This window comes from Aedes albopictus, chromosome 3, assembly GCF_035046485.1.
Source record: "Aedes albopictus strain Foshan chromosome 3, AalbF5, whole genome shotgun sequence".
Taxonomy (NCBI): domain Eukaryota; kingdom Metazoa; phylum Arthropoda; class Insecta; order Diptera; family Culicidae; genus Aedes; species Aedes albopictus.
The window spans coordinates 388445245-388472526 of record NC_085138.1 but is presented as its reverse complement, the minus strand read 5'-3'; the positions used below and the strand labels follow the sequence as shown (position 1 = coordinate 388472526).

Here is a 27282-nt window from a genome sequence, read left to right as displayed (position 1 = left end):
AAAACCATTGGACTTTCTGAAGTGTTAATAGAAACTCAATCAATTCGGTCTGGGAATATTAATCGGCCTACATTTTGACCGTTACTGCTCGCTGTGCTGCGCTTTGCAATGCTTGTTTTAGGGCTGTTGAACAGGTAAAAAGTGAGGTTACGAGACGCCACTGGGTTCAAGTACTTCCGAAAACCGGAAATTGTAAAAAGAAAATCGGATTAAGTACTGTTCCTTTTAATTCCAATAAAAATTTGCATCTTTTGGCAGATAGGTACGTAATTCGACCTCAACTTTAAGGTCGTCTACAGTTTCTTGTACTTGACTCGACTCGAGTCAAGTACAATGCACTGAGTATTGTATAGCATGCAACTAAATATCCATTAGAGACACGAATAAAACAACAAATAGCGCTCTCATTTCCGATACTTTTTAGTATATTTTCTTAACGCTCGAATAATGTCCACATTATTATGGTTTATAGCTTTGTACATCAAATAATGTCTTAACAGGGGGGTACAACTATTACTACATCGAAAAAACCATTAGAAAATAATTCCTGAAATCGAGAACAAAGATAACCGAGCTTCTCGTTTAAGAACAATTAAGCTCAAAGGATTCTGATTTGCTGTTTTTTTTTCACTTGGTCACGCGCGTCGGGTTGTGTGCTCTTCGTTCATAATTATTTTGTTGTTGTTATAGTTATGTCCTAATTTACTACACCTATTCTTATCGGTCGCCGTCACTAAACAAACAAAATATATCCGCGCTTCCGCGAGCTAATATTTTAATATAAAATAAAGACCTCAAAATAATATTAAAAAATCTCCACAATGTTTTGAAAACAAATAACAAATTGCCACATCTATATAATAGGACTCCTCTCGCAAAACGACTACCCTTCGTGGACCGAAAAGTAATCTTTCCTACTAAAACACCATACAATTACACCACAAACATACTTGCTCAGCAGGTTCTGACTTCATTCAGATTTGATTTTCCTTCAAGATTGTGCACCGTCGCTTCCTACTCAAACACGATGTCATTTTTCCTAGGTTTGTGTTCTTTTAAATACATATACAATAGCATTATGCCACCTAGATAAACTAATTTATATTACAAGATGATGAGAAGAGAGTTTTTTTTTTCTAGTCTGCCTTCTTCTTGGGCACGTACAATAATGTTCGATTTTTAAAAAGAATCAACAATGAAGAGCACGAGAGAATCGGTTTCCTCCTTTTTTGAGATTAGACTACTATGTATACGACGTATGAACGATATATTGGATTAAAGGATTAATATCCACTAGTTGGGCTTGTGTTTGATTTTGCTATTTTACGCTCTCAGGACTAAAATACAATTTCTTGACTGAATTGGTTTGAATTTAAAAATTCCTCAGTGCAGCCTCTCACGGGATCGTCAACATGTTAGACTTTACGGTGAATAATAAGCTGCTTATTATTTGTCACTATATGTTCTTGTGTTTAATCTTGTTATTGGTGCAGAGTAAAACTGGGTGAATCTGACTGGATACATTGATATTTTCGTCTAAGTGTTATTTTGTTCTAGTGCATGATCCCATTATCAACGTGTCGTTTGTTTAACGAGATGAAATTCGATCCCTAAGCTGGTGGGGTCTGTTGTGGGGTCTTGGGAGTTGTGGAACCAGGTTCACTGTTGGCCGGTGCCTCAGGTGGGCTGCTGGCCGTGGCCGTCCCAGTGCTAGCAGGTACAACTTTGTCTCGTTCGCGCTCTCGTCCGGGTCGGAAGGCTTCCAGCAGAGCGTCCACTCGGGCTTCGGTGGGGCCCCATCGTTGGAAGCCGGCGTTGTTCTGCAGCCACACTACCATGGTGCCGTGGATGCTCTTGAAATTGACGTCCGATCTGTGGAGAATGCAATTGCGTGCGTGTGAGTGTGAAAATTATAAATATTATCGAACGTGGTAGACCCCTCAAGTTTACTCACCTTGGTATGCAGTGCTGCAGGCCATGGCGATATTCGTGCTCCATGCCCATCACCACAACCTGTTTCCGCTTGAAATGACTATCCTCAATTTTGGACAGACACTGCAAGGGCGGATCCTTCCATTCTTGCAGAAACACGATGAAACTGTAACAAGTCAATGTTTTAGGATCGCCTTCTAGTGGTGATGAAAAGTCCCTGGCGAAGCATTCTCACCTTAAAGGATCCGTAGAGTCCGTCAGCAATCGGTCAATATGGTGCAGTGTGGCATCGATCAGCTCTTCGCAGTAGGGCGGATTCACCTGGAACGATCCGGACACGGGTTTGAACTCCAGGAACGATCCTCGGGAGCCAAAGTAGGAATCGGTGTCGCCGAAAGCGGAGCAGTACTGTCGGAAATAGCAATTCAATGGACTAGCGAAACATTCGAAAGTCACACCGAAGTGCTGATGGAGACACTCGAAAACCACAGCTGGCAGCGCCGCCTGGGTGAGTTCCGGTTCCTGTTGGTTCGGGCTCACGTTGCACAAGAATGTGGAGTACCGTTTCAACATACAGTACACTCGTCCAATGAAGAAGTCAAACTTTTTATCGTCGAAACAATTGTATCGGTAGAGTTGTTCCTGAAAATGATAACAGGGTTAATAAGAATGAACCATAATTCGAATTACACACTTTATCAAGTACGCCGGAACCAGAGGAGACTTTTTGGGACGACATACAAAAGAGTGCTATTACTCACCAACTTCTGCAAATGCGAGCTGTTGATCGTGTGCGTGTCGGACCCATGAATGGAGGCATGCGTGTACTTGATGGTCATGTGGTCCCGATCGGTGTTGTAATCGATCTGGGGCATCCGAGGCGATGGGATGGCGAACTGGATCGGATAGCACCACACCTTCCGCATCAGCGGCGGCTGCAGCGGTTGCGTCAGCTCCTGTATGCCGCTTTCCTTCAGTATCTGACTGTGCCGATCTCGTATCGCTTTCACGTGCTGCTTGGACAGGGAATAGATCTTCAGGCACAGTGTCTCCACACTGTTCCGGACCGTTTCGATGATGTGCGGTTCACACTGCCGCCGCAGGTGCTGCAAACGGTCCTGGAAGTCCTCATAGCTTGCGCCCACCGTCTTCCTCAACCATTCGTAGGTTTCCTCTGCATTCCACTTGACCACCTTCTTGCTCTCGACAGAGGCCGACGTTCGCTCGACAATCTTCTTCGCCGCGTCGCAATACTTGGACAGCTGCTTCCGTGAGTCGCCGGTATATTTTGGCTTCACGATTTTGATTGGAATGTCCCGTATAATTTCTCGGTACATTTGCTGTGAGATCTCCGGTGCACATTCACTCGGAAGCATCGGATCGCATCCGCGGTCAATTATTTTACGCTCCATAAGCCAGCGATTGAAAGATCCGGCAGGAGGGTTGATGGCTTCTCTCTTAGTACAGAGATCTTCGTACGTTTTGTACAATCGCATGGTGAAGAGTCCTCGCATCGCTTCCACTTCCGGGTACGGATGGGGATACATCGTTGGAATGCGATCGTACATAACTACGTTAGTCGGGATCTCCAAGTCCCAAGGACCGGGTAGAATGTATTTTTTCAACGGAGGAGGGGCACCAGTGCTTTGCTGATTCTGGTGATGATTCTGTGTGTCCTCCGATGCTCTCCGTTTGAGAGCGTTGTTGTTCTGTTGCTGGGGTGTAGGACCATTCTGGCCCGTATGGCATATACCGAGGGGATCGGTAAGCGGATCGAACTGTTGGTTACCCCGATTGAGCATCGGCGGTTCCCAGAGAGATTCCCCAGTGAGTTTGTTCCAGAAATAGGGACGCCCCTCCCGTTTTGACCAGAACTTTCGCCAACCCTGGTTGACCAACTCCGGATGGAGTTCTTCGGAGTAACTTGGTCCGGGAGTTTGATTGGGACCGGGCGTTGTTTGCGGGGTGTGCGACATATCCGGAGGAGTTGTTTTAGTCGGGGTCATTGGCGGTGCCGCCGTCGAGGTTGGGCTCGTGGCTTGATGCTGGGGTGTTTGGTGCGGGTGGGGCGATTGGATTAGAGGGTGTTGTAGAGGGGGTGGCCCCTGCTGAGGGTGGCCATGGTGCTGCATTTGAGGATGCGAATGGGGTTGCTGATGGTGGTGGACATGTTGCGCCTGTGGCTGCTGGTTTTGCTGCGGGGGTGGTAGCACATGTTGAACTTGTTGTTGCATGTGTGGTGGCGGCGCAACATGGGATACATGGTGCTGATGCTGAAGGTGCTGTTGTTGTTGTTGTTGCTGCTGTTGATGCTGTTCAGCTAGAGCTGGATTAGTCAGCTGTTCCCAGGCTGAAGGAGCAGGGAGAACCGTTTCCTTATTGTTGGTACTGATATCGTTCATGGTTGTTCATTGGATGTAAAGACTGCAACGACAATGGAATAATAATAAATTTAGAGGATAACTCAAAGAGAAGTAACAGTAATAGTTTGAATTAAATAACCAAAAAGAATAAAACTTACGACCTATTCAAATTGAACGTCAGACTTATTGTTATGCCAAACGCGGTAGACTCTCCGGGCATTACTATACATATTAAACTTTTTATGCAATTCAGCATCATCATTTATATGCTAGACGGGCTTGGTGGTCTAGTGGCTACCGCTTCTGATTCGTATGCAGAAGGTCATGGGTTCCCTGGCCCGTCCTTTTCATCCTACTTTGTATCTTTCTATCCACTTTCTCTCGCTCTCTCTTCTCTACACATACAACTCATGTATATTTATAAGTTCATAGCCATCGCTAGAACCAGAAACGAATTGAAAAAAAAAGTCGTTTCCCTCCCTTCCAACTTCTACTCACAGCACAGTGTATATATAACGCCTATAAGTTATGCAACCAAAGCGTGCTGTGCCGCTTGACCTTATTCACCTTATTCACCACACAATCTATCACGAACACTATAAATAACCCCTATCCATGGATCGCATCACCGACCCAACGGTGACTCCCAGATCTCCCATCCTTTCCGTCTAACAAATACCCCAGTCCGTGCGGGTTGTGGGGACGCAGAGTGCTCTCGGTCTCTAGTAGCAACAACCAGTACAATTTAACATTCCTTTCCCTTCCCAGCTGACTATAAGGACTTGGCCGGCGCCGTTATTGATCAAATATGCATTAGTATGATACAAATATCAAATCCTCGCTCCAGTCGTCTTTTTAGATCCCATTTAGGTCCCATATGAACTGTGCAAAATTTCAGCGCAATCGGTGAAACTATAATTTAGCGCAAGCGGTTCAAAGTTTTCATAGGATTTACTATGGCAAAAGTTACACTTTCAGATAAAAAATCCCAGAGGTCGTCCCCAGTCTCCTTAATTTAAATCGATCAATGTTTCTTGTAGAAAAATCAATTATGAAACTTTCCTTCGAAGACCGCAAAACAATTGGATGCTTGTGGAAAAAGTTATTGATTTATTACCGATTAGTGATCCAATGAACGGCTTTTTGTTTTGTTTTAATAGCAGCACTGTAGCTGCTGCCTTGGCTGCTACTGTTTCTGGGGGTGGTGATGCCTCCCTCCACCCTATGCAACAACGGCAGCAGCAGTGCTGCTGATAAAACAAAATAAAAAGCCGTTCGTTGGATCACTAATCGGTAATAAATCAATAACTTTTTCCACAAGCATCCAATTGTTTTGCCGTCTTCGAAGGAAAGTTTCATAAGGGGGCATCCATTAAGTACGTCACGCTTAGAGGGGGGAGGGGGGGTTTATGAAAGTGTGACAAGCAATGTATTAGGTATAGGAAAAACCCGTACGAAGGGGGGAGGGGGGGTTGAAAATTCCCAATTTTAGCGTGACGTACTTAATGGATGCTCCCTAATTGATATTTCTACAAGAAACATTGATCGATTTGAATTAACCGTTATGTGGCCGGCAAACTTTTTGCTTTTTTCTACACCGTGTATTTTAAATGGGTGCTGGGTACCCGGGTACCCTGCCGGCCACATAAGGGTTAAGGAGACAAGGGACGACCTCTGGGATTTTTTATCTGAAAGTGTTACTTTTCCCATAGTAAATCCTATGAAAACTTTGAACCGCTTGCGCTAAATTATAGTTTCACCGACTGCGCTGAAATTTTGTACAGTTCATATGGGACCTAAATGGAATCTAAAAAGTCGACTGGAGCGAGGATTTATTTTTTCCATACAAGCGTGTACCATACTAATATGCATGAGCTACTAAAATTGCACTTTGAGAATAAGTGGAATGTCCCAGCCCCTTATTCAGTTGGATCTCAGTGCAATTGGTACCAGTTCAGATCAATCACGGAGGAGCAACCATTGACATGTATAGTCAGAATTGATCGTGATCGATCGTGAATTCAGCATCATCATTTCTATGCTATATAACTAATTTCTTTATTTATTTATTACTATTTATTTCTAACTGATTCATTATGCAGCTGAAATGAGTTGCATAATAAAAAAGTGCATTATCTTCATAATGAAAACTCAAATGAGTTGCATAGCGAAAACATCATTGTACAAAATTTTGTTTGTAACTCGTTGGAAAACTTGATTTTTCCGTCACTCTCGGCAAGCCTCTTTGGATAAATGTACGACTCGCGCTGAAAAAATCAACTTTTTGCAACTCGTAAATACCTATTAGCAAACTGAATGATAAAATAACATCGTTTAGTATTCCGGCGCATGCCAAATTCCGACGTATTACAAATTTCTTATCGTTGATTTTCTCTTGTTCATAAACCACGTAGACCAAAATTTGACCATCTCAGACCACCCCTCGTAGACTTTTGTCCATACGAAAATTTTAAAATTTGTATGGAGCGTAGACTTTGCCCAGACCCCCCCTGCCCTCAAAAAGTCTACGTGATTTATGAACGGCCCCTTAGGTTATTCTGTGAAATACGGTCAATACGGATGATCTCTCGGTGCATTTCGATGAAGGACGATTAGGACTAGCAAAAACAACCCAAAATCATTTGCCGGTCACGTCATCAATCAAAAGGGAGAATGTATGATGAGAAACCGATTATTGCAGTTACGCTTGTATAATACTAAGAATTGATTAGAACACAATGTATATCCCTAATAAATTATCGCCAATACTGGTAATACATTGCCACAAAAGAAGCCATCGCCTCCGCCTCGTTCCACCGTTCAGAAGTTACTAAAATTTGTCAACCAAAGGTGACAGCAGCACAGCGAAGCAGTGATTTGCTGCGAGCCAATACTTACTTACTCATCTAAATCTCCCATTCAAAACAGTCAGCCAGAGCACTACACGTTCGCGGTCCTCTCCGCCGCACTCTGCATTAGTGCTATTAGGGAAATCGACAAACCACCACGCATTCATTCCGCAAAGAAGCAGCACAACACAATCCGATCGGACCGATTCGCGGAGCCGACCGACCACATGGCCGGACCCTTCCGGAGGGCACCTCCGATATGTCCCACTGCCCAGTAGGTTTGTCCTCTTCGGTAGTCCGCGAGCGACTGATGGTGATGGTCGAGCGACAACACTTCTCGGAACGTTCGATTTTTGAGACTCCCATGCGCGCTGCTGTGTCTGTGGTACAGGCAGGCAGCGTTGTTATAATATAGCATCACCCGTGTGTTGTTGGGTGGCTAGGTAGGCAGTTACTTGGACGTGGTGCGGGGAAGATGTATAGAGGGAAGGAATGAAAGCACGGAACGGTTGTTAAAATGCTCAGACTTTAGCCAGCACCCAGAGGCAAGGCAATCTATAGAGCGCTTCATAGGCGGCTGCCAGGGATGGGTCGTTTTGTTCAATATGTCCGTGCTTCCCAAACTCTGTTTTCGAGGCGCACCAGCCTCTTGCGGGCTCGCTAAAACGAGTAGAAAAAGAGCGAGCATGCGACACGTTGGGGCGCCGTGAAAGCTTAGTTTGGGAAGCGTTACAACATGTGGTTGAGGGTCCAGTTCACAGTGCGTCTACTCATGTGAAAAAAAAAAATCCAGATTTTTCCGTAGTGGGGGGGGGGGGGGGGGGGGTAGGGTTTGAATGTTCCTAATTTAAAAATTAGTCAAAGTTTCTGTTCTTCTAAAAAAGTATACATAAAGAAATTTCCGAAAACCTTTAGGAAAAATTTTAGGAAAAACCGGTCCTTAAATTTCCTTAATATTTTCTCCTGGAATAACTTCCAAAACTTGTTTCCGAGATGCTTCTCTCCAGATATGTCTCGGTAATTTCTTACAAGACATCTCGCAAGAAATTCTTTCCAGGAGACATTCCGAGATAAACTCCCTGAAAAAATCCTGTATCAACTCCAGGAACAACCATAAAAGAAATCCTAAAAGGAACATCCTCGAACTCGGAATATTTTTTGGTAGGGATTCCGGGAAGTGCTCTGGAAATAATCCCGGGAAAATCAGTAAAAAAAATGATCTCAGGTGGATCACTACTAGAAATCCGATAAACAACTACTACTAGGAAAAGCATGGAAAAATTCTGAAAGAAATAATTGGAAGAACTTCATGAGAAAACTAGCACAGCAGTAGTTCCTCCAGAAATCCCAGAAGACACTCTAAAAAAATAGGAAAAACGGTAAATTCAGATAAACTCTGAGGGTCTATTCCAATGGGCGAATTAAAATTAATTTTTACTTAAACTTGACAGTTCAACACTTAAACTTGACGGTTCTCCTAAGGAAATAATTATCGAACTGTCAAGTTTAAGTGAAAATTAATTTTAATTCTCCAATTGGAACAAACCTTGAGAGACATCACAGGACCAACACTGGAAAGAACTTCTGAGAAGAGTCCTGGGAAAAACTCCGAGAAAAATCTCAGGTGAAACTTCGAAAGAAATCCCGTGAGAACCTTTAGGAAATATCCAAGCTGAAACTTCTGTAGAAATCCAAGGAGAAACAATTATAGAGATCTCGGTATAAATCTTGGAAGAAATCCCACATAAAAACGCAGTAGGAACTCCGGTAGAAATCCCACGAGGGACTCTGAGACCAATACCGAAAAAATCTCTGGAAGAGATTCCGTAGTATTCTCTTGAAAACCTCCACAAATAGGTAGGAATTCAGAAATCCTGGAAGATTCTCTAGAAAGAATTCCGCAAAGAATTGCTCAAACCTTGTAAAAAAAAAACAGTAAACGTTTCGTGGAAAAATATGTAATGAATCCTATGAGAAATCGTAGGAGGCACTTCAATACGTTCCAGAAAGAAACCCTGGTGGAATTTCTGGATAAATTTTAGCTACCAGATTCATCCGCGTCTACATGCAATTTGCAGCGTCTTATCGGAATCATCGCTTGCCTGAAATTTTATGCTAGATCTAAGAGTCCTCCTTTCGATAAAAAAAACGATCAATTCTGACTATACATGTCAATGGTTGCTCCTCCGTAATTGATCTGAACTGGTACCAGTTGCACTGTGATCCAACTGAATAAGGGGCTGGGACATTCCACTTATTCTCAAAGTGCAATTTTAGCAGCTTATGCATATTTGATCAATAACGGCGCCGGCCAAGTCCTTATAGTCAGCTGGGAAGGGAAAGGAATGTTAGAGTGTACTGGTTGTTGCTACTAGAGACCGAGAGCACTCTGCGTCCCACAACCCGCACGGACTGGGGTATTTGTTAGACGGAAAGGATGGGAGATCTGGGAGTCACCGTTGGGTCGGTGATGCGATCCATGGATAGGGTTATTTATAGTGTTCGTGATAGATTGTGTGGTGAATAAGGTGAATAAGGTCAAGCGGCACAGCACGCTGTGGTTGCATAACTTATAGGCGTTATATATACACTGTGCTGTGAGTGGAAGTTGGAAGGGAGGGAAACGACTTTTTTCAATTCGGTTCTGGTTCTAGCGATGGCTATGAACATATGAATATATATGAGTTGTATATGTAGAGAAGAGAGAGTGAGAGAAAAAAGTGGATAGAAAGATACAAAGTAGGATGAAAAGGACGGGCCAGGGATTGAACCCATGACCTTCTGCATACGAATCAGAAGCGGTAGCCACTAGACCACCAAACCCGTCTCTAGATCTAAGAGTCCTCCTTTCTGAAGAATTATGAGAATCTGAAGATAATCGTGCTAGAGGAACATAGTACGATTATCTTCAGATTCTTTCTTGATTTAACTTGCTTTTTGAATAATCATCAGAAGAAATTATCGACGTCCTCACGAAATCGCAAGTTTCTAGTAAGAACCTTCAGCATTACGGGAAAAATACAAATAGGTATATCGAAGCACAAAAAACGAAATGAGTTTTTCGTGAAAACTCATGTTTTTCATTTAGTGGTTTTGTGAATTTCACCGAAATCATTATTTAGGGTTTATTTCACGTCAAAAACATCAAAACTAGTAAATATTTAGTTTTTCTCTGCTTCGATATAACGTACAGAGATTTTTTTTTTGTACGTCATATCGAAGAGTACCTGTATTGCAAGAAAATTGCTCCGAGGATTCTACCGACAATCATCCGACCCATCGTGCTCTACGGTTATCCTGCATGGCAAATTTGTGCCGAAAGTCATCGTAAAAAACTTCAAGTCCAGCAAAACAAGATCTTGTAGATGGTCCTTGATCTGGATCCTTTCTACCCAACGGTTGAGGTTCATCGTATTGGCAAAATAGATACCGTGAATTCCTTTATCGAGCTTGGAATGTCAAAATTTCGCAACCGCTGCCGTATGTCTACCAACCCGCTAATTACCGCTTTGCAGTAAATCTGTCGGAAAGAACAACACCTCTGTGATATTAGTAATAAGGCTGAAATTCTACCCCTACCCGATAAATAACTCCAACAATTACACTAGGTTTTTTTTTCTCTGGCTTTTTCCTAGTTTCTACCACCATTTGTAATTTGCTATAATTGGCTTCTTTAGCGGTGTTGAGATAATTCCATATTCAGAATCTGCATGCAAAACTGAGCCGAAATCCAAATTTTCATGAATTTTGATGCCCGGGAACCTATTTAAAAATCAGTTTGAAGTTTGAGGGGTGTCGAATCACCCCTCGTCGCATTTTGTACTGGGCGGAGCTGTCAAGCAGTTGGCCAGCTGTCAAAAGGTGATTTCGAAAAATATCTTCGAAAGCGATTTTAGGTACCAAAATGAAGTTCTAAAAATATGAAAAAAATCATGGTGGTTCAGAAAAAGGTGCTCTTTCGTATAAAATCAAAACATCAATACATTTTTCTTAATTTAAAAACCCAATTGAATTCCCTATGTGGCCTATGCTAAAAGACAGTTGTAAGACATCAAATCTCTGTTCTAATCTAATGTATCCCAATAGTTATAAAAGAAATTGCTGAAATAAATGAAAATGAAATGAACACATTTTGACTAAACTTGCAATTAATCGCCACATCAACACTGAAGTAGCAGTGTAAAGCTTTTGTCAATAATTTAGATATTTTAATTTAGTATAGTGAGATGTAAACTCGAAGGTTAACGTTTTAGACTTCTGTTCCAGCATGCCGGAGCTAACAAACTTTAAATACATTTAAGGCTTATAAAAAAGTAGAAAAAGACGTTATTCAAAACCATATGCTGTTTTCAATCAGTGTTATATGGCCTTTCAATAAATACATATATGTACTTTGAAAATCTGAATTACAGATGTGAAATTAGTTCAAGTTATATGGTGTATTCGAACTTATTGAACATCGCCAGAAGCTCCAAAGTCCAGGCTAAATCTGGACAGCATAACATAAGAACGCGAAAACGAAAGGTGACGTACGACCTGTTCCATCTAAAAAAGGGGAAGGTGTTGGGGAGACGGGGAGACTATTCTAACCGGAGAAAGAGCAGTCGATGACGATGATTCGAGATGACTCATCATCTGACAGGTCGTGCGATGATTGATGGCATCCTCGTCACGCCAAAGGAGGTAATGTCATCGTTCAGTGGAATTTAAATCCGCGACATTTCAATTAGATAAAATGAAAACTCGCCCGAACAAAACTCCATCAAGATTTCAAAATGCATTTTAAGAATAATGCCAGGGCACTATGATTGTACTCTTTAATTTCGGTTCCGGGTGGAGACCGAATGTGGACAGACAAAATCTTCGGGATCACCGTTAAGAAAACAAATTATCATCTTATTGAAATCGATTGTAGACATTTGAATGTTAAAAAAAATAACAACAATTTAAATAATTTTCCGAAATGAGTTTTAATGCTTTTGATTTGCCTGTCGGGGCACTGCAGCCGCCTATGGTGCCATTCAACAAGTTTAGAAGGAATGATAGTGGTGCCAACTTCACATAGGTAATTCTGAGAGCATTCATCAGTTTCAACAAGATTCTTTAAGAAATTGAATAAAGCTGGATAGGTTAAATTTATTTTTTTTAACTGGATTTGATAGAAGCAGATCTTAGTTGATTTGGTGAGCATAGACCCGTCCATAAGCTACGTAAACTCAAAAGACGCGGAAATGTCTGACCTAGATAAAATTATCTAAACTTTGAAAGTCTACGAAAGGGACTGAGAAGGCGGTCAGAAATGACCAAAAATTAACCTAAGATTATGGATAGTGCCTTAATGCAATATTATTACAAGTAATGCCGTGTGCGCCTCCGCACACAGACCTGGCAACCGGGTCCAAATAAGCATCACTTCCATCCAATCCGAACGGAAAGCAAAACAGAGCAACCATCACCCTAGCTCGAGCGAACGAACCGCTAGCGCTGGCTTCTCTGTATGCATTATAAAGTTATCGTGACGAAGAGCAAAGCGAACAGAAACATTTTGGACGCTTCGCTGTACGGAACGCCCTGTACGTGGCACCTTCGGGAAGGAATTTTAATGCTGATTTTGTGGTTTTCTTCTTCGCGATTTTGAAGTATTGCCGTCACCGGATTTGGCTCGATTCTGAAAAGTTCGGCCGAAATTAACTTCCGCCAAGGCTTTCGGATCATTCTCCACCGGTAATTTCCACTGATAAAATATTTTCATTTTTCACACAAATCCCATCCCAGCGGAAGAAAACTTTTCAGGCGATACTCACTCGACAACGGAACGACGTAGAGAGCGGACGCTTTATTTTCCTCCTTTGCTGCGGCTTTGGGGGAGCGCGAAAAAATTTTCAGATCAGCAAATCGTATCTTTTTCTTCACGATTATTCCACCACTTGCATTCAAAATCCTTTTTATCCGAAATCGCAGTGCTTTTAGAACAACAAAATACACCCAACAGATATCACTGAATCAACCCACAATCGGGAAGGAAAATTTTCAACTCTGCGCCCGCCGCAGGAATGAAAAAACAGTTTGTTCCAAAACTGGGGCCAACACCAGCGCGTCTCGATCCCGGGTTTTCTTCCCGCTGGCGGCCACTAATCCGGCGTACTTCACCGTTCCGTTAAGCCGGGACACTTTATTCCGAACTTGACACAGAAATTTCCCGCTAATACATCGCGCGATAGACACTTTCGGACGAAAACTTTTCCAGCGCAGAAAATCACTACGTTCCGCCACCGTTCGCCATTTGCATTTTCTGAATCGTCGTCGCCGTTCGTTTGCGTTTGCTTGCTGCTGTCGGGGGTGCTGCTGAGAGCAAACCGTGGCCGCTCTCTCGCGCGAATCGCGACGTACGAGCGAGATGGCGAATTCCGCTGCGCGCGTCGTCTGACAACTGAACGGGATAGCATGCGATGCAAAATAAACGAAGACCAAAACGCGGACTGCGTCATCTCACGAAAGTGAGACCCGAAAGAGTTTGTTTGCGAGAGAGTTTTTTGTTTGTGTTATGCCTGGTTTAGACAGTGAAAGTGACTTGATTCAAGTCAATGGAAAATGCCCAATTGAATGCGAATTGAACGTGTAAACACCACCATTCATCTCACATGAGCAACTCACTTGACTTGAACGAAAGTTGAACATGTTGAACTTTTTCATTCAAGTCAAACGAAATCGTCTCACTTGCCCCGTCTAAACCCGCGATTCATGTGAGCTGAATTCAAATCATCTGTCAGAGATGAATTCAATTCAGTTTGCTTACGCTGCGCACGAGTTGAACAATAGACCACCTCACGGCGAAATTCTATCTTTTTCGCTCTTTCAGAGAGTTTGAAAACAACAGGACCAGTACCTGTCAAATTTGACAGGTGCTGGTCCTGTTGTTTTCTAATTTCTCGTAGGAGAGAAAGAGAGCGATTTCTTGATGACGTCACCGTGCAATGGAGTATAGGCCTTTTCATTTGACGTCTTAAATCAGCTGATATTTCGGGCGTTTGACAGTTCTTCTATGAAGGTGACACTTTCTTGTTAGCATCTGTTGTTTAAGCTTTGTAAACAAATGCATGCACGGAACTGTCACATGAAAAGGCCTATGTAAACACTTGCTTCAACTGAGATGCATTCAAGAGCATTCAAGTGAACACTCAAGTCATTTGCTCAGTCTAAACACATCATTCCATTGAATTGAACATCTTTGAGAAGTTAGCAAGTGGAATGTTCGTTTCAGTTGAACAATGTAAACCAGGCATTATGATGTGTCAGGGGTGGGATAAAATTTTCCTTTTGATAGTAGTGAAATTCACCACCAGGGTTACGGGGAGCATCGTGTGAAATGGTCAGCGATTTTTGGACGGGATTAAAAGAGAAGGAACTTCACAACAGTGTTGTAGAATACAGGCCAAACATTTCTATAGGTCCTAATGGTCCTAAGTGCAGATGAGAGGCTCTCTGGAGTCTCCTCTCTTTCGATTATAACGAGATTGTATTTATAAATTTTGATTTTCTTCTTGCGTCGGAAGGTAAATTAAACAATCCTTCTCCGATCAACACGTCACACATTTTCAAAATGTCCACTGTGACATCGGAACAAAGAGAGCCTCTCTTTGCCAATAAGTAGGGTATCGCGCCACTTGGGCGGTGGCTTCTATATTCGTCTGTTTGCCACTATAATTCAGTCAATTTTGAACCAATTGACTTGAAATGCTGTACACGGGTAGATACTATACCTATCTCACCACATTCCAAAAGTTGTGTCAATGGGGCACGTTCGGTGAAGTACTAGATTTGTAGTAATGAGCTGAATTTTTGTATGGTGAGAAGGTCCATTCTCCGTTTCTGCAAGGAAATGGTGCAAAAAGCGTGGGTATTATGATTCCTTGTCTAATTTGATGCTGTTTGAGTAAAACTTTGGATAACTATGTTGTTTATGTTGCAAGAAATGGAGAAAACAACAACACTGTTGCCCAAATTTTTGCTCAAACCGCATCAAATTAGGCAAGGAATCATAATACCCACGCTTTTTGCACCATTTTATTGCAGAAATGGAGAATTGACCTTCTCACCATACTAAAATTCAGCTCATTACTACAAATCTAGTACTTCACCGATCTGTCCTATTGGTTCAAATTTGACTGAGTTATAGTGGAAAACAGACGAATATAGAAGCCACCGCCCAAGTGGCGCGATTCCCTACTAGACGAGCTCAAACAATAGTCATGTTCAACGACGTAGGTTGAACTTGCTCGAAGTTGTTGCATCTCGCTCTTACCCGTTCGATGACAAATGGGTAAGAGCAAGATGCAGCAACTGAGGAAGTTCAACCTGCGTCGTTGAACAGGCCTAATATTTATAAGCAAAAAGTACCCAAAATAGAATCCCTAGTCTAAATGATTCTCATTCTATTTCTGACACAAAATGGAAATTTTTCTTAAGTATTTAATTGCAACTATTTGCTATTTAAATGTAAAATATAAGATAAGATACTATAATAATATATCGATATATCTTCTACACACTAGATAATTTTTAACTGTTAAGCTATGTCTTTTCCTAGTCATTGTAATAATAAAGCCTTCAAGCGATGACCTGCAGCTTTAGACAAACGTCTAATCCCACACTCAAATCCGCCCGGTGCTTGTTGACCATCTTGAGAAGTCCAATCTTCTTGTCCTTGGCATTGTTCGACTCCAGCTCGTACAGTGTGGACAGATTGATCAGCAGCGACTCGTTCAATGCCTGCTTCGGATTTCGCTGGACGGCACTCTCAAACAGTTTGATGGCTTCCTTCAGCTTTCCTGAGTAGAGCAGACATACGCCCATGTTGTTGTAGAGCATGGTGTTGGTCGGCTCCAATGCCGAAGCTTTCTGGAACAAATCAAAAGCGCTTTGAAAATCATTTTGGGCAACCGCCAACAATCCTCGATCCACCAAATCGCGCAAATCTGGCTGGAGGGTTTGATCGCCGCCCTCTCGCAGTCGCTTTGCTTCGGAGAATTTCTTTTCGGCTCCGTAGATATCTCCGCACTGCAATCGAATTCGTCCCCAGGCAGAGAGGAGTGATCGCTTCTCGGCGACCGATGCCGCCGGGTCATCAACCAGCCTTCGGATCAGCTGATCCGTCAAACTGAAATCCTTCAATAGAAGCGAGCAGTTAACAATGGAATGTAGAATCCGCTTCTCCCGCAAATGCCAGAACTGCGCCGACTGTTTATTGGCCTCACTCTCCGGAAGTCGTTCGAAATAGTTACATATTTGACTGGCAATGGCCAACATCTCCGTCAGACGATCCAAGGCAACACGCGGAGAACCCAAATAAATCGGTAGTTCCGCCAGCAGCAACCGAAACGAAAACGAGGCCATCGATCCCTTTCTGTTCGAGTGCATATCCGGATGATAGAACTCATAGAACACATCCGGCTTATTCAGCGACCCGAATGGTTCCGCCTCGACACGGGCAATCTCAAACTGTCCCAGCTTGACCAACAGTGCCAACCGTGTGAACCACAGCTGTAACGAATTCGGCGAGTGCTTCACCGTATATCCGGCCCGGCCAAATCCCTGCTGTTTGATTGTCAGCAGCCGCGCAGTCAGATTTACCGCCGACCGGAAGCATCCGTGCTCAATCAGTTCTCTCAATCCGCGCTCGTCCTGAGTAACGTCATTCGGCGACAGAATTTTTCTGTGCTGTGCCTCCACCGGATCCACCAGCACACTCACAGCTTCGTGGACCGGATCGTTCAGATCGGTGGCCACACTCACTCCGGGCATTGTGAGCGACGGAGACACCCCCGGTTCCACCACCGGCAGCTCCCACAGATCTCGAACGTTGTCCGGAATGTTGGATTTTGGATCAACGGCTGATGCACCCGCCTGAAGGAAATCGTACGAAGCGTACGGCTCCGGAATCGGAGCAGAAGTTTTGCCTACAAAAAATGAAATAAGAATCTATAGGTATCTACCTAACTCGACAGACGAAACATTTTCAGCGAAAACTTACCACCATCCTTCCCAGCGAGGTGGTCGAAGAAACTGGGCGGATCGTTCGCGAAATACTGACTCAGACTTGGTTCATTTCGATTTTCCGTCATTCCAGGATAATTTTGTTTTCAGTTTTCTATAACAAAGTGAATTTTTGGTAAAAACAGCGCCAAGAGATTGAAAAAATCTCGCGAATCTGCGAAACACTGATCACGAATCTATTGTCAAAACGACAAAAACAAATAATGACCCTGGTGGTAAATTTCAGATTAACGAAAAGTCAAACTGTGCTATTTTTCAAAAGGGACGATGTCGGACAGTCAGTCACTAACCGTTGGATCGGGAAATCGCGAAAAATGATGGACGTATTTTATTGCTGACTGCACCCCAAATTGGACTGACACAATAGTGTGCACACACCTTCAAAGTGTGATTACAGCGCAGGGATACGTCGGATCGAATTGAGGTCTTCGGTGCACTTATTCCTTGTAAATGGAGGAATAAGTGCACCGAAGACGTCAAGACGATCCGAGGCAAATGTGCACTTTTATCACACTTTTTAGGCGTACCAAAAAAAGTGTGATAGTCCATTTTGAGATGAAGTCTGCAATATTGTCGGGCCGCTACCAAACCGTCAGAAACACAGTGCACTAGATGCGAAAAAGTTGCGACACTTGTGGACCAAGAAAATGGCAATAGGACGGATCGGTGAAGTACTAGATTTGAAGTAATGAGCTGAATTTTTGTATGGTGAGAAGGTCAATAGGGTCCTAAAATTAAAGACGAAATATCGCTTATATTGAATAATACGATCAAGCATGGTATTCTAATTGGAATTGTACTTTACTCGAACTTGAAAAACAAAGGAATAATGAGAAAATTCGAAATAAGTAAAATGGTAAATAGTTCTTCTTTGACATTTGAGGTCAACCTTGTGTGACTGAGCTCGACATTTTTCACACTGGGATTTCAAAAAGGTTCCTATCTGACATACACGGTGAAAAAAATCACTCAAAGTATGTGTTATAAGCTAGGGACGAGACAAAAGGCTAAAAAAAATAAAAAATATATATTTTCAACTAGCGTTAATAAAAACGTCAAAAAATGAGTAAATATGTACTCTTGAACCATATATTGTGGTTTAAAACAAGAATCCTGATAGGACTTTAGGAGCCTATTCTCCGTTTCTGCAATGAAATGGAGCAAAAAGCGTGGGTATTATGATTCCTTGCCTAATTTAATGCTGTTTGAGCAAAACTTTGGGCTACAGTGTTGTTGTTTTCTCAATTTATTGCAACATAAACAACATAGTTATCCAAAGTTTTGCTCAAACAGCATCAAATTAGGCAAGGAATCATAATCATCATAATACCCACGCTTTTTGCATCATTTTATTGCAGAAACGGAGAATTGGGTTTTTAAATTAAGAAAAATTCAGTGATTTTATATTTTTAAATGATAGAGCACCTTTTTCTGAGCCACTATGATTTTTTTTTCAAATTTTTTGAACTTATTTTTGATACCTAAAAATAATTTCAAAGAGATTTTTTCAAATCACCTTTTGACAGCTGGGCAACTATTTGACAAAACGCCCAGTACAAAATCCGACGAGGGGTGATTCATCAAATCGCTCCCATACAAACTTAAAATTGATTTTTAAATAGGTTCCCGGGCACCAAAATTCATGAAATTTTGGATTTTGGCTCAGTTTGACATGTAGATTTAGAATATGGAATTGTCTCAACACCGATAAAGAAGCCAATTGACCTTCTCACACTACACCGAACGTGCCCCATTTTTGATTGAATGTCTGTCTTGATTCCAACCGGATAGACGATATTGACCTCGCAGCACCAAATCGGAGTTCGTCAGTTGGACTAGCGATGCGAAGTTTTCAGCGAACTTCCACTTCACTGCCGTAGATATCAGCTCTTCTTCAATCAGGACTACATGAATTGGGAGATTTTGAACAGTATTTAAACTTTAAACCGAATATGCTGCCGTTAATGTGTTGCTTAAACACGAGCTTAAACATTGCTTAAGTTTTGTTATTCGACTTATTTTTTACATCAACAATGAAGCTGATCAATGTTTGATTAATCATGTCCACAACGTTTATTCATGTAAATAAAGTTTTCGGTAAGCTCTGATCATCAGCAGCGCTACTAGAGCTTAATGGGGCACGTTCGGTTTAGTACTAGATTTGTAGTAATGAGCTGAATTTTAGTATGGTGAGAAGGTCAGTTCTCCGTTTCTGCAATGAAATGGTGCAAAAAGCGTGGGTATTATGATTCCTTGCCTAATTTGATGCTGTTTTAGTAAAACTTTGGATAATTATGTTGTTTATTTTGCAAGAAATGGAGAAAACAACAACACTCTTGCCCAAAGTTTTGCTCAAACAGCATCAAATTAGGCAAGGAATCATAATACCCACGCTTTTTGCACCATTTCATTGCATAAACGGAGAATTGACCTTCTCACCATACAAAAATTCAGCTCATTACTACAAATCTAGTACTTCACCGATCTGTCCTATAGTGAGCAAACATCAAACAGGAGCAAAAACGACGCCAGCGCAGTGAGTGGTCAATCGACCTACTACCGAAAATTCAAATCAACCGTTAAAAAGGTGATCGATGGGAAGCGAGCGGAGTGTGACGCCTGTTTCGCTGTGCCTCTTTTATTAGCCTCTGCATGCTGTGAGATTTTGACTTTTACTGCGAGCACTGTGTTCAAAATTTCTGTGAGAGTGAGCAGGACAGCACCAAAACAGGGCTCGCAGTAAAAGTCAAAGAACAAAAGAATTATGCCAGCATACACAGGCTAATATGAAAGCACAGAGAAACAGACGTCACACTTAGAACGAATTATATTAAAAATCATCGTCACGAAATCGTAATCGCCCAATACTAATCATGCCGTGTATGGCAAAGCCACCTCTAGATGGCGGTAGAGAGCAAATGTCAAACAGGAGCAAAAACGATGCCAGCGCCGCGACTGGTCAATAGGACAGATCGGTGAAGTACTAGATTTGTAGTAATGAGCTGAATTTTAGTATGGTGAGAAGATCAATTCTCCGTTTCTGCAATGAAATGGTGCAAAAAGCGTGGGTATTATGATTCCTTGCCTAATTTGATGCTGTTTGAGCAAAACTTTGGGCAACAGTGTTGTTGTTTTCTCCATTTCTTGCAACATAAACAACATAGTTATCCAAAGTTGAGCTCAAACAGCATCAAATTAGGCAAGGAATCATAATACCCACGCTTTTTGCACCATTTCATTGCAGAAACGGAGAATTGACCTTCTCACCATACTAAAATTCAGCTCATTACTACAAATCTAGTACTACACCGAACGTGCCCCATTGACCAACTATCGAATATTTGAATCAACCGTCAAAAAGGTAATCGATGGGAAGCGCGAATAGAGTGTGACGTCTGTTTCTCTGTGATGAAAGCACAGAGAAACAGACGTCACGCTCTCATCGTTTCCCATCGATCACCTTTTTAACGGTTGATTCAGTACAGTAGACGTTCGGTCGGTGCAAACGGTTTAACTGCAATGCTTTTTAACTGCAAGCCCGGTAAGTGCAACAAATTTGCAGTTATCGCACCGCCAAACGTCAAAATGGCGCGCCATGTTAGCCCTAATGAACAGTCGAATGAATTTTTCGTTCATTTTACGTCAATTGACGGCTTGTTGACACTGTCAGGCGTTGCAGTTATCGAATTTTCGTTCGCTAAGTGAAACGTAAACATTAGACCTGTTCACTTTTTTTGACCTACCCGTGTCACATCAAATTATCAATCCACATGCAAAAACAAGTCTTCAGTCCAAAATTGAGCCAAATTGATAAAGGTTTAGAGGTGTATCAAATCGATTTTGTGTTTTTTCGAGCATTTTCACGGAAATGTACTCCAATATCCAGAAAAATGCACCGAAAAGGTACAGAAAACACCGTTAAAATATAGTTGGAACAATACTCTACAACTTTGCCGAAGCCACTACGGTGTTTAAATTGCTTATTTCAAAGTTATTCAATAATTTTCGTTAAAAAATCGCGAAAAAATACAATATTTTTACAGTTTTTCATGTAAAAGTCATGTAAATTTACATTGTATTAGGTGACTAATTTAATTAGCTATTGCTCCTATGTGTTACGAACATTTCGTCCATACATCATTTTAGTGTAGGAATTCGATTTCATTGACTAATTATCAAAATTATGTCACGTTGATACTAAAAATCACATAGAGTTGCCAGCACAAAATTAAACAAAGTTACCCATGATTAAAACGTCATTACATTTCTTTGGCGCATCTGCATCAGTTTCAATTTGGTGTAGATGGTTGAGCATGAGACTGCCGATTCGAAGATTCAAGGTTCGAGCCCTGGAATAGGATTTTTTGCGTCTCGATCCAGCTATAAGTTAATGAGACTACACTCTGCATCTCATTGCAATTTGGCATCATAGCCTTGTTTCGAAACCGTAGAGTGCATAGTAAGAATGAAGTTTCCCTTTATCGTGTAGTTTATGGCTAGATAGATGCAAGTAATCTCCACCGTTGAATGATAAATTTTGCATCCAAAAGCAGTTCCATCATCGTATTGAATTGTTTTAGCTAAATTAATCGGTATCAAACAGATGTCCAATATTTCGTCCAGCTGATCTCGTCGACACGATTTCTTGTCAACAAGTAAACTAAATATCTAGCTTGTCCTGGAATGGGCTTAATTGGCAGGTCCCGATCATCATTATTTGGGGGTTTGCGTGTAAGTCATGGGCTATGGCTCATGACAGATTCATCATTCTAACTGCTACAAAGAAAAAAAAAAGTTTACTATGTATTTGAACTTGAACCTGGGACCTTCTGATCCGCAGGCTCGAGCCTTATCATCTGCGCTATTTCTGATACTTGAATCAAAGGACATTAGAATACGATGGCATGACGTCTTAATCATGGATAACTTTGTTTTAATTCGTGCTGGCAACTCTACGCGATTTTTAGTATCAACGTGACATACTTTTGATAATTAGTCATTGAAAACGAATTCCTACACAAAAACGATGTATGGACGAAATGTTCGTTACACAAAGCAGAAATTGCTAATTAATTTAGTCACTTAAAATAATGTAAAATTACATGACTTTTATATGTAAAATCGTAAAAATATCGTGTTTTTTCGTGATTTTTCAACTAAAATTATTGAATAACTTCGAAATAAGCAATTTAAACACCGTAGTATCTTCGGCAAAGTTGTAGGGTATTGTACTAACTATATCCTAACGGTATTTTCGGCACCCTTTGGGAGCAATTTTCTGGATTTATGAGTAAATTTCTGTGAAAACGGTTAAAAAAACACAAAATCGATTTGATACACCTTTAAATCTTTATCAATTTGGCTCAATTTTGGACTGAAGACTTGTTTTTGCATGTGGGTTGATAATTTGATGTGTCACGGAGAATCGGAGAAAAAAAGTTTCAAAGTGAACAGGTCTAGTAAACATGTTGCAGTTATCGAACGTCTACTGTAGTAGGTCGATCGACCACTCGCGGCGCTGGCATCGTTTTTGCTCCTGTTTGACGTTTGCTCACTACCGCCATCTAGTGGTGGCCCGGCCAAACACAGTACGTGGTTAAACCACAGACAAACAGACGTAACACCTTGAACGATTTTCATGGAAATCCATCGCCCAGCTCACACTACCATCACCTGGTGGAAAAGTTGCACGAATCACTGTGTTGTGCCATATCGTCAACAGAAGGCGCTAGTGTGAAACGTCAAACGCATAGAAAAACGATGCGCGCCCCTCTGGTTGTGAAAGCCACAACTATGGAAATTTAAAATGATCGTTAAAAGCGTGGTCGATGGAAATTTCACAAGTGTTACGTCTGTTTGTCTGTGGTTAAACTTTCTGAAACATTTTGTGGCGTATCCAGATACAAAAGCGCCACCGTATCTGTTTATTTCATAGCGGCCGTTTTAGTTATTTCAGTGATTCATAGTCTGGCGATGAAGGTGAACTTTTTTGGAATCGTTTTTGACATTCTAGTTGAACAGAAATTTAGTTATGAGGGATAATTAACCCTCTTTGTAGGGTCCCAGACCCTACTCACATAAATCTATTACGAGGGAGGTAGCCAAAAACGTATTATACGTTTTGACGATGTTGTTGATTTTATTCGGGGTAAGAAAATGAAAGAGGAATCTGTTGCTTCTTTTTCACGAATGTAAAACACTGCAGGAAGAGATTGAGGTATCAAATCGTTGATTTTACATACAAGCAAAGATTTGTAAGCTAGGTATCAAAACGCATTTTAATCCAAGAGAGATCACTGCTTCATATCTGAAGTATTTGTTAAACTGCTCTCCGATCAAAATGAGCTTAAGAATTCTTATTACAATCATACTATATTTAACTGATCTGACCAGCTACGGGTACGCAAGCTCATCTGGATTCTACATCGACAACGGTCAGGGTCAAACGGTTCGTGAAACCACCATTACGCCTCAGGATCGTCAGGAGATCGAGCATGAAATCTTAGATTTGCTGGGACTGCCAGATAGACCCAACAAGGAGCACATTCATCCATCATTACGAAAGTCAGCTCCACAGTTTTTGCTGAACATCTACCTCAAATTTTCCGAAGAAGTCAACGAAGAACGCAGAAGCAGGCGTATTGCCAGGAATGCCTTGTACAGCAATTCCGATCTGTTCACGGAAGCGGATCAACGGGCGATCGAGGAGAGCGACTGGATTATGACCTTCCTGAACAAAGGTCATGTGAATATGCCTAAGGTAAGACATCATAGGTATGGAGAGCGCTTGGTGTTCGATACAAGCGAAGCGGCAGCCAATGGGACACTGCTTTTGTATGCCAGTTTGAAGATTTATAAGAATTTCACCGGAGATCATGCCAACGCGATCACAAACGGCAGATTAATTACCATCAGGACTTCGTTGATCAAAAGTTACGATACTGACCGAAAGTTTCATGAATTAGATTTTTTAGCGGAACACATTGTGCAATACAGCTATCGTGGGTGGATTGAAATAAATGCCACTAATATGATGGACCGTTGGATGGCTGAGTCTATGAAAAATAAAGGTATCTTTGTTGAGGTCTTCTTTTCGGAAAATCCGCAGAAACAGGTAAGGCCGCAAGATGTCGGTCTGATTCTTTCGAATAAGTTCGGTCGTTACCAACCCTTCTTGGTCAGCTATTACAAGGGCCGTGACTTGGTCAAACCGACTCCGCACGTGACTCGATCTAAGCGTAGCGTCGGAGCCGCAAATCAACGAAAGAAACCTTACAAAAAGTCCGTCCGACCACGTAACCCTCTGCTGGAGAAATGGGCGCTGAAAGAAAAGAGCTGCCAGATCCACACGCTGTACGTTAGCTTCCGGGAGTTGAACTGGCAAGACTGGATCATTGCGCCGGATGGCTTTGGAGCGTTCTTCTGTCATGGCGAGTGTAATTTTCCGCTGAAATCACACATGAATGCCACCAACCATGCGCTCATACAGACGCTGGTGCATCTGATGCATCCAGGCAGTGTTCCCAAACCGTGCTGCGCGCCGACGAAGCTCACGCCGATCTCGGTGCTGTACCACATCGACGACGCCAACATCAACCTGAAGAAGTACAAAAATATGGTGGTCAAAAGCTGTGGATGCCTGTGATTGGGTTTCGGATTATAGTGAAATAAATTCTAGGTAAAGCAAATAGTTCAATGTCATGTTTTCATTTATTACCTAGATTCGATTACAATAAAATGACCTTGCTTTATATAATATAAATCTTTTGCTTCAAGTTCTCCATATACTATATATTGTACCGATTAAGCTTATGTAAGTGTTTCCAACTGAAGTTGAATAAAGTCGATCGATGATTTTGTCAAACTTATACTGCGGTTCAATGCGTTCTCACTCGTTTTCTTTTTGAAGCAATTCCACAATGTGCTGTGAGTATAGTTTCAACCCCTCTGTTGGTAGAAGTTCTTCTCATTTAAATTTTGTTTATAATAGTTTTACCGCCTCTTATTTCTCGTGATCAACTGGTAGATTTTTTTTTCGGTAAGATGATTTTTCAAATCATAAAAAGAAAAGATATGTTTTTATGGTTATGGTTATGATATGAGGTTTTCAATTTAAAAAATAGAAAAATGAAATGGATCAAACATCATGAAGTAATCTCCCTTCGAGTAATCAAAGCTCATGATACATTTTTCGATTAGAGGGCTACGGTAGTACCACAGACAAACAGACGTAACACTTAGAACAAATTTATTAAAAAATCATCGCTCAGTTACACTAGCACCTGCTGGTAATGATATTGCTCGAAGCACTGAGCTTTGCAATATCGTCAACAGCCGGCGCTAGTGTGAAACGTCAAACGCGAACAAAAACGATGCGCGCGCCTCTGGTTGTGAAAGTAACAACTGCGGAAATTTAAAATTATCGTTAAAGCCGTGGGCGATGAAAATTTCGTCAGTATTACGTTTGTTTGTCTGTGGTAATATACAGAAAAAAACAGACGTAACACTGACTCTGCGGTCTCTGCGGTGTTAAATAAAAGTTAGTGAAACCAGAATTTACAACTTGATTACAACGGTCTCCAAAAAAAAATCTTCCAAATCAAATCATCATGTTATACAGATTATTTCAGAAAATCTTTCATGTGTTCCTCCAGAAGTTTCACAAAGAATTCTTTTATGAAAACTGACATGAATTGCTTCACCAAATCCTCCATGAGATTGTTTGAGAAATTCGCCCAGAGATTACTTGAGAAATTTCTCTGGATATTTATTCAACAATTTCTCTTGGCATTCGTTTGAAGAATTTTCTTTCAAAAATCTACCAAGAATTTTTCAGAAAGAATTCTTCCAAAGCATCTTGTATGATTTTCTTTTAAAACTCCTCCATTTCTTCCAAAAAAAATATATCTGAATTTGAGCAGAAATTTCTCCAGGGATTTTGTCAAAAAATCGTTCTGAATTACTTCAGAAATTTCTGCAGAGATTCCATTAATAAAAGTTTCAGCAATGTCTTCTGAAATTATTCCGCAGTTTTTTTTTTTCAGAAAATGTTTCAAAAACTTGTGTTGGGGTTACTTCTTCCAAGGATTTTCCAAATGCACTAGAGAATCAGAAGTTTCACAACGAGGTTTGTAAGAAAGTTGTGTATGAGTTTCTGTAGAAATTCTTCCAGGGATTTCTTTAGAAAATGCTTCAAATATTTATCCTATTTTTCGGGACTTTTCTAAGTTTTTTTTTCGAAAAATCTTTTGGATATTCCTTTAGGCATTCTCTTAAACATTCTTCCAAGAATTTATTCCGAAACTTTCTCCGGGGTTTGCTTTAGAAATGGCTTCAGAGATTTTTTTTTTGAAAATGCGCCAGAAAATCTCTCTGGGATTTCTTTAGAAATTCCTTTAGAGACTTTAATAAAATGGAAGATACATCCGGGAACCTTCAAGGATTTTTTTCAGAAAATCTCCCATGGGTCGCATTATAACTTTGACTACTGTTTTCTTTAGAAATGTCTCCATATTTTCCGCCAGAGATTTTTATTATAAATATCTTCAAGGATTACTTTGAAAAACAAATCCTCAAATTTTTCGATAATTGAGGGGGTTAGAAGCAAAGGGGTGTAAGTGACAAAACCCAACTTTCGAGTAAATGAGGTTTAAAGTTTTTGACCAATTTTTCATCCCATACAAAATGTATGGAACTTCAAAATCAACCCTATTTTCTCTGATTTGTTGTAATTTTTCCAATCATCGTAGAAACAATCTTCCTGAAGTTTCTGAAAGCTTGAAATCTGAAGAATTTTATGGTATGCTCAGCTCAAAATCGACAAAATGGTCACTTACACTCCTTTGATTCTGGGCCCCTCAATTCATTCTTGGACTCTTGTTGAAATGTATCCTAGGATTCATTTCAAAAAGCTTTCACGAGTTCCAGAAAAAATCTCTCAGGGATTCTTGAAGAAATTCTTCCAAGGACTCCTTTGGAAACTCCTCCGAAGATTTACTTTATAAAATCATCCAGGAAATCCAAAAAAACTCCAGTCACAAATTATTTCACAAAATATTCTAGGAATTCCTTTAGACTTTAGAATG

General features: G+C 41.2%; 3 protein-coding genes across 4 annotated transcripts; 1 reads left to right on the top strand and 2 right to left on the bottom strand.

Moving 5' to 3' along the window:
- Positions 1-402: 402 nt before the first annotated feature.
- Positions 403-13651, bottom strand: LOC109401928 (mRNA (2'-O-methyladenosine-N(6)-)-methyltransferase). Of its 2 annotated transcripts, none has more exons than XM_062855933.1 (5): positions 12949-13651; positions 2694-4356; positions 2168-2574; positions 1955-2098; positions 403-1872 (listed from the first exon to the last, which is right to left on the bottom strand). In XM_062855933.1, exons 2-5 carry the CDS (start codon positions 4332-4334, stop codon positions 1611-1613), a joined length of 2454 nt encoding a protein of 817 aa, XP_062711917.1. In that variant the 5' UTR covers positions 4335-4356; positions 12949-13651; the 3' UTR covers positions 403-1610. The 2 variants fall into 2 exon arrangements, with proteins under 2 accessions (XP_062711917.1, XP_062711918.1); XM_062855934.1 differs by lacking the exon at positions 12949-13651 and adding an exon at positions 7198-7517.
- Positions 13652-15556: 1905 nt separating this feature from the next.
- On the bottom strand, positions 15557-17373 carry LOC109401835 (trafficking protein particle complex subunit 12). Its single transcript, XM_019674470.3, has 2 exons — positions 17175-17373; positions 15557-17100 (listed from the first exon to the last, which is right to left on the bottom strand). The coding sequence occupies exons 1-2, from the start codon at positions 17263-17265 to the stop codon at positions 15752-15754; spliced, it is 1440 nt and encodes a 479-aa protein (XP_019530015.3). The 5' UTR covers positions 17266-17373; the 3' UTR covers positions 15557-15751.
- Positions 17374-23305: 5932 nt separating this feature from the next.
- LOC109404025 (protein 60A) lies at positions 23306-26700 on the top strand. The gene has a single exon (XM_019676921.3). It carries the CDS (start codon positions 23538-23540, stop codon positions 24840-24842), a length of 1305 nt encoding a protein of 434 aa, XP_019532466.3. The 5' UTR covers positions 23306-23537; the 3' UTR covers positions 24843-26700.
- Positions 26701-27282: the final 582 nt, after the last annotated feature.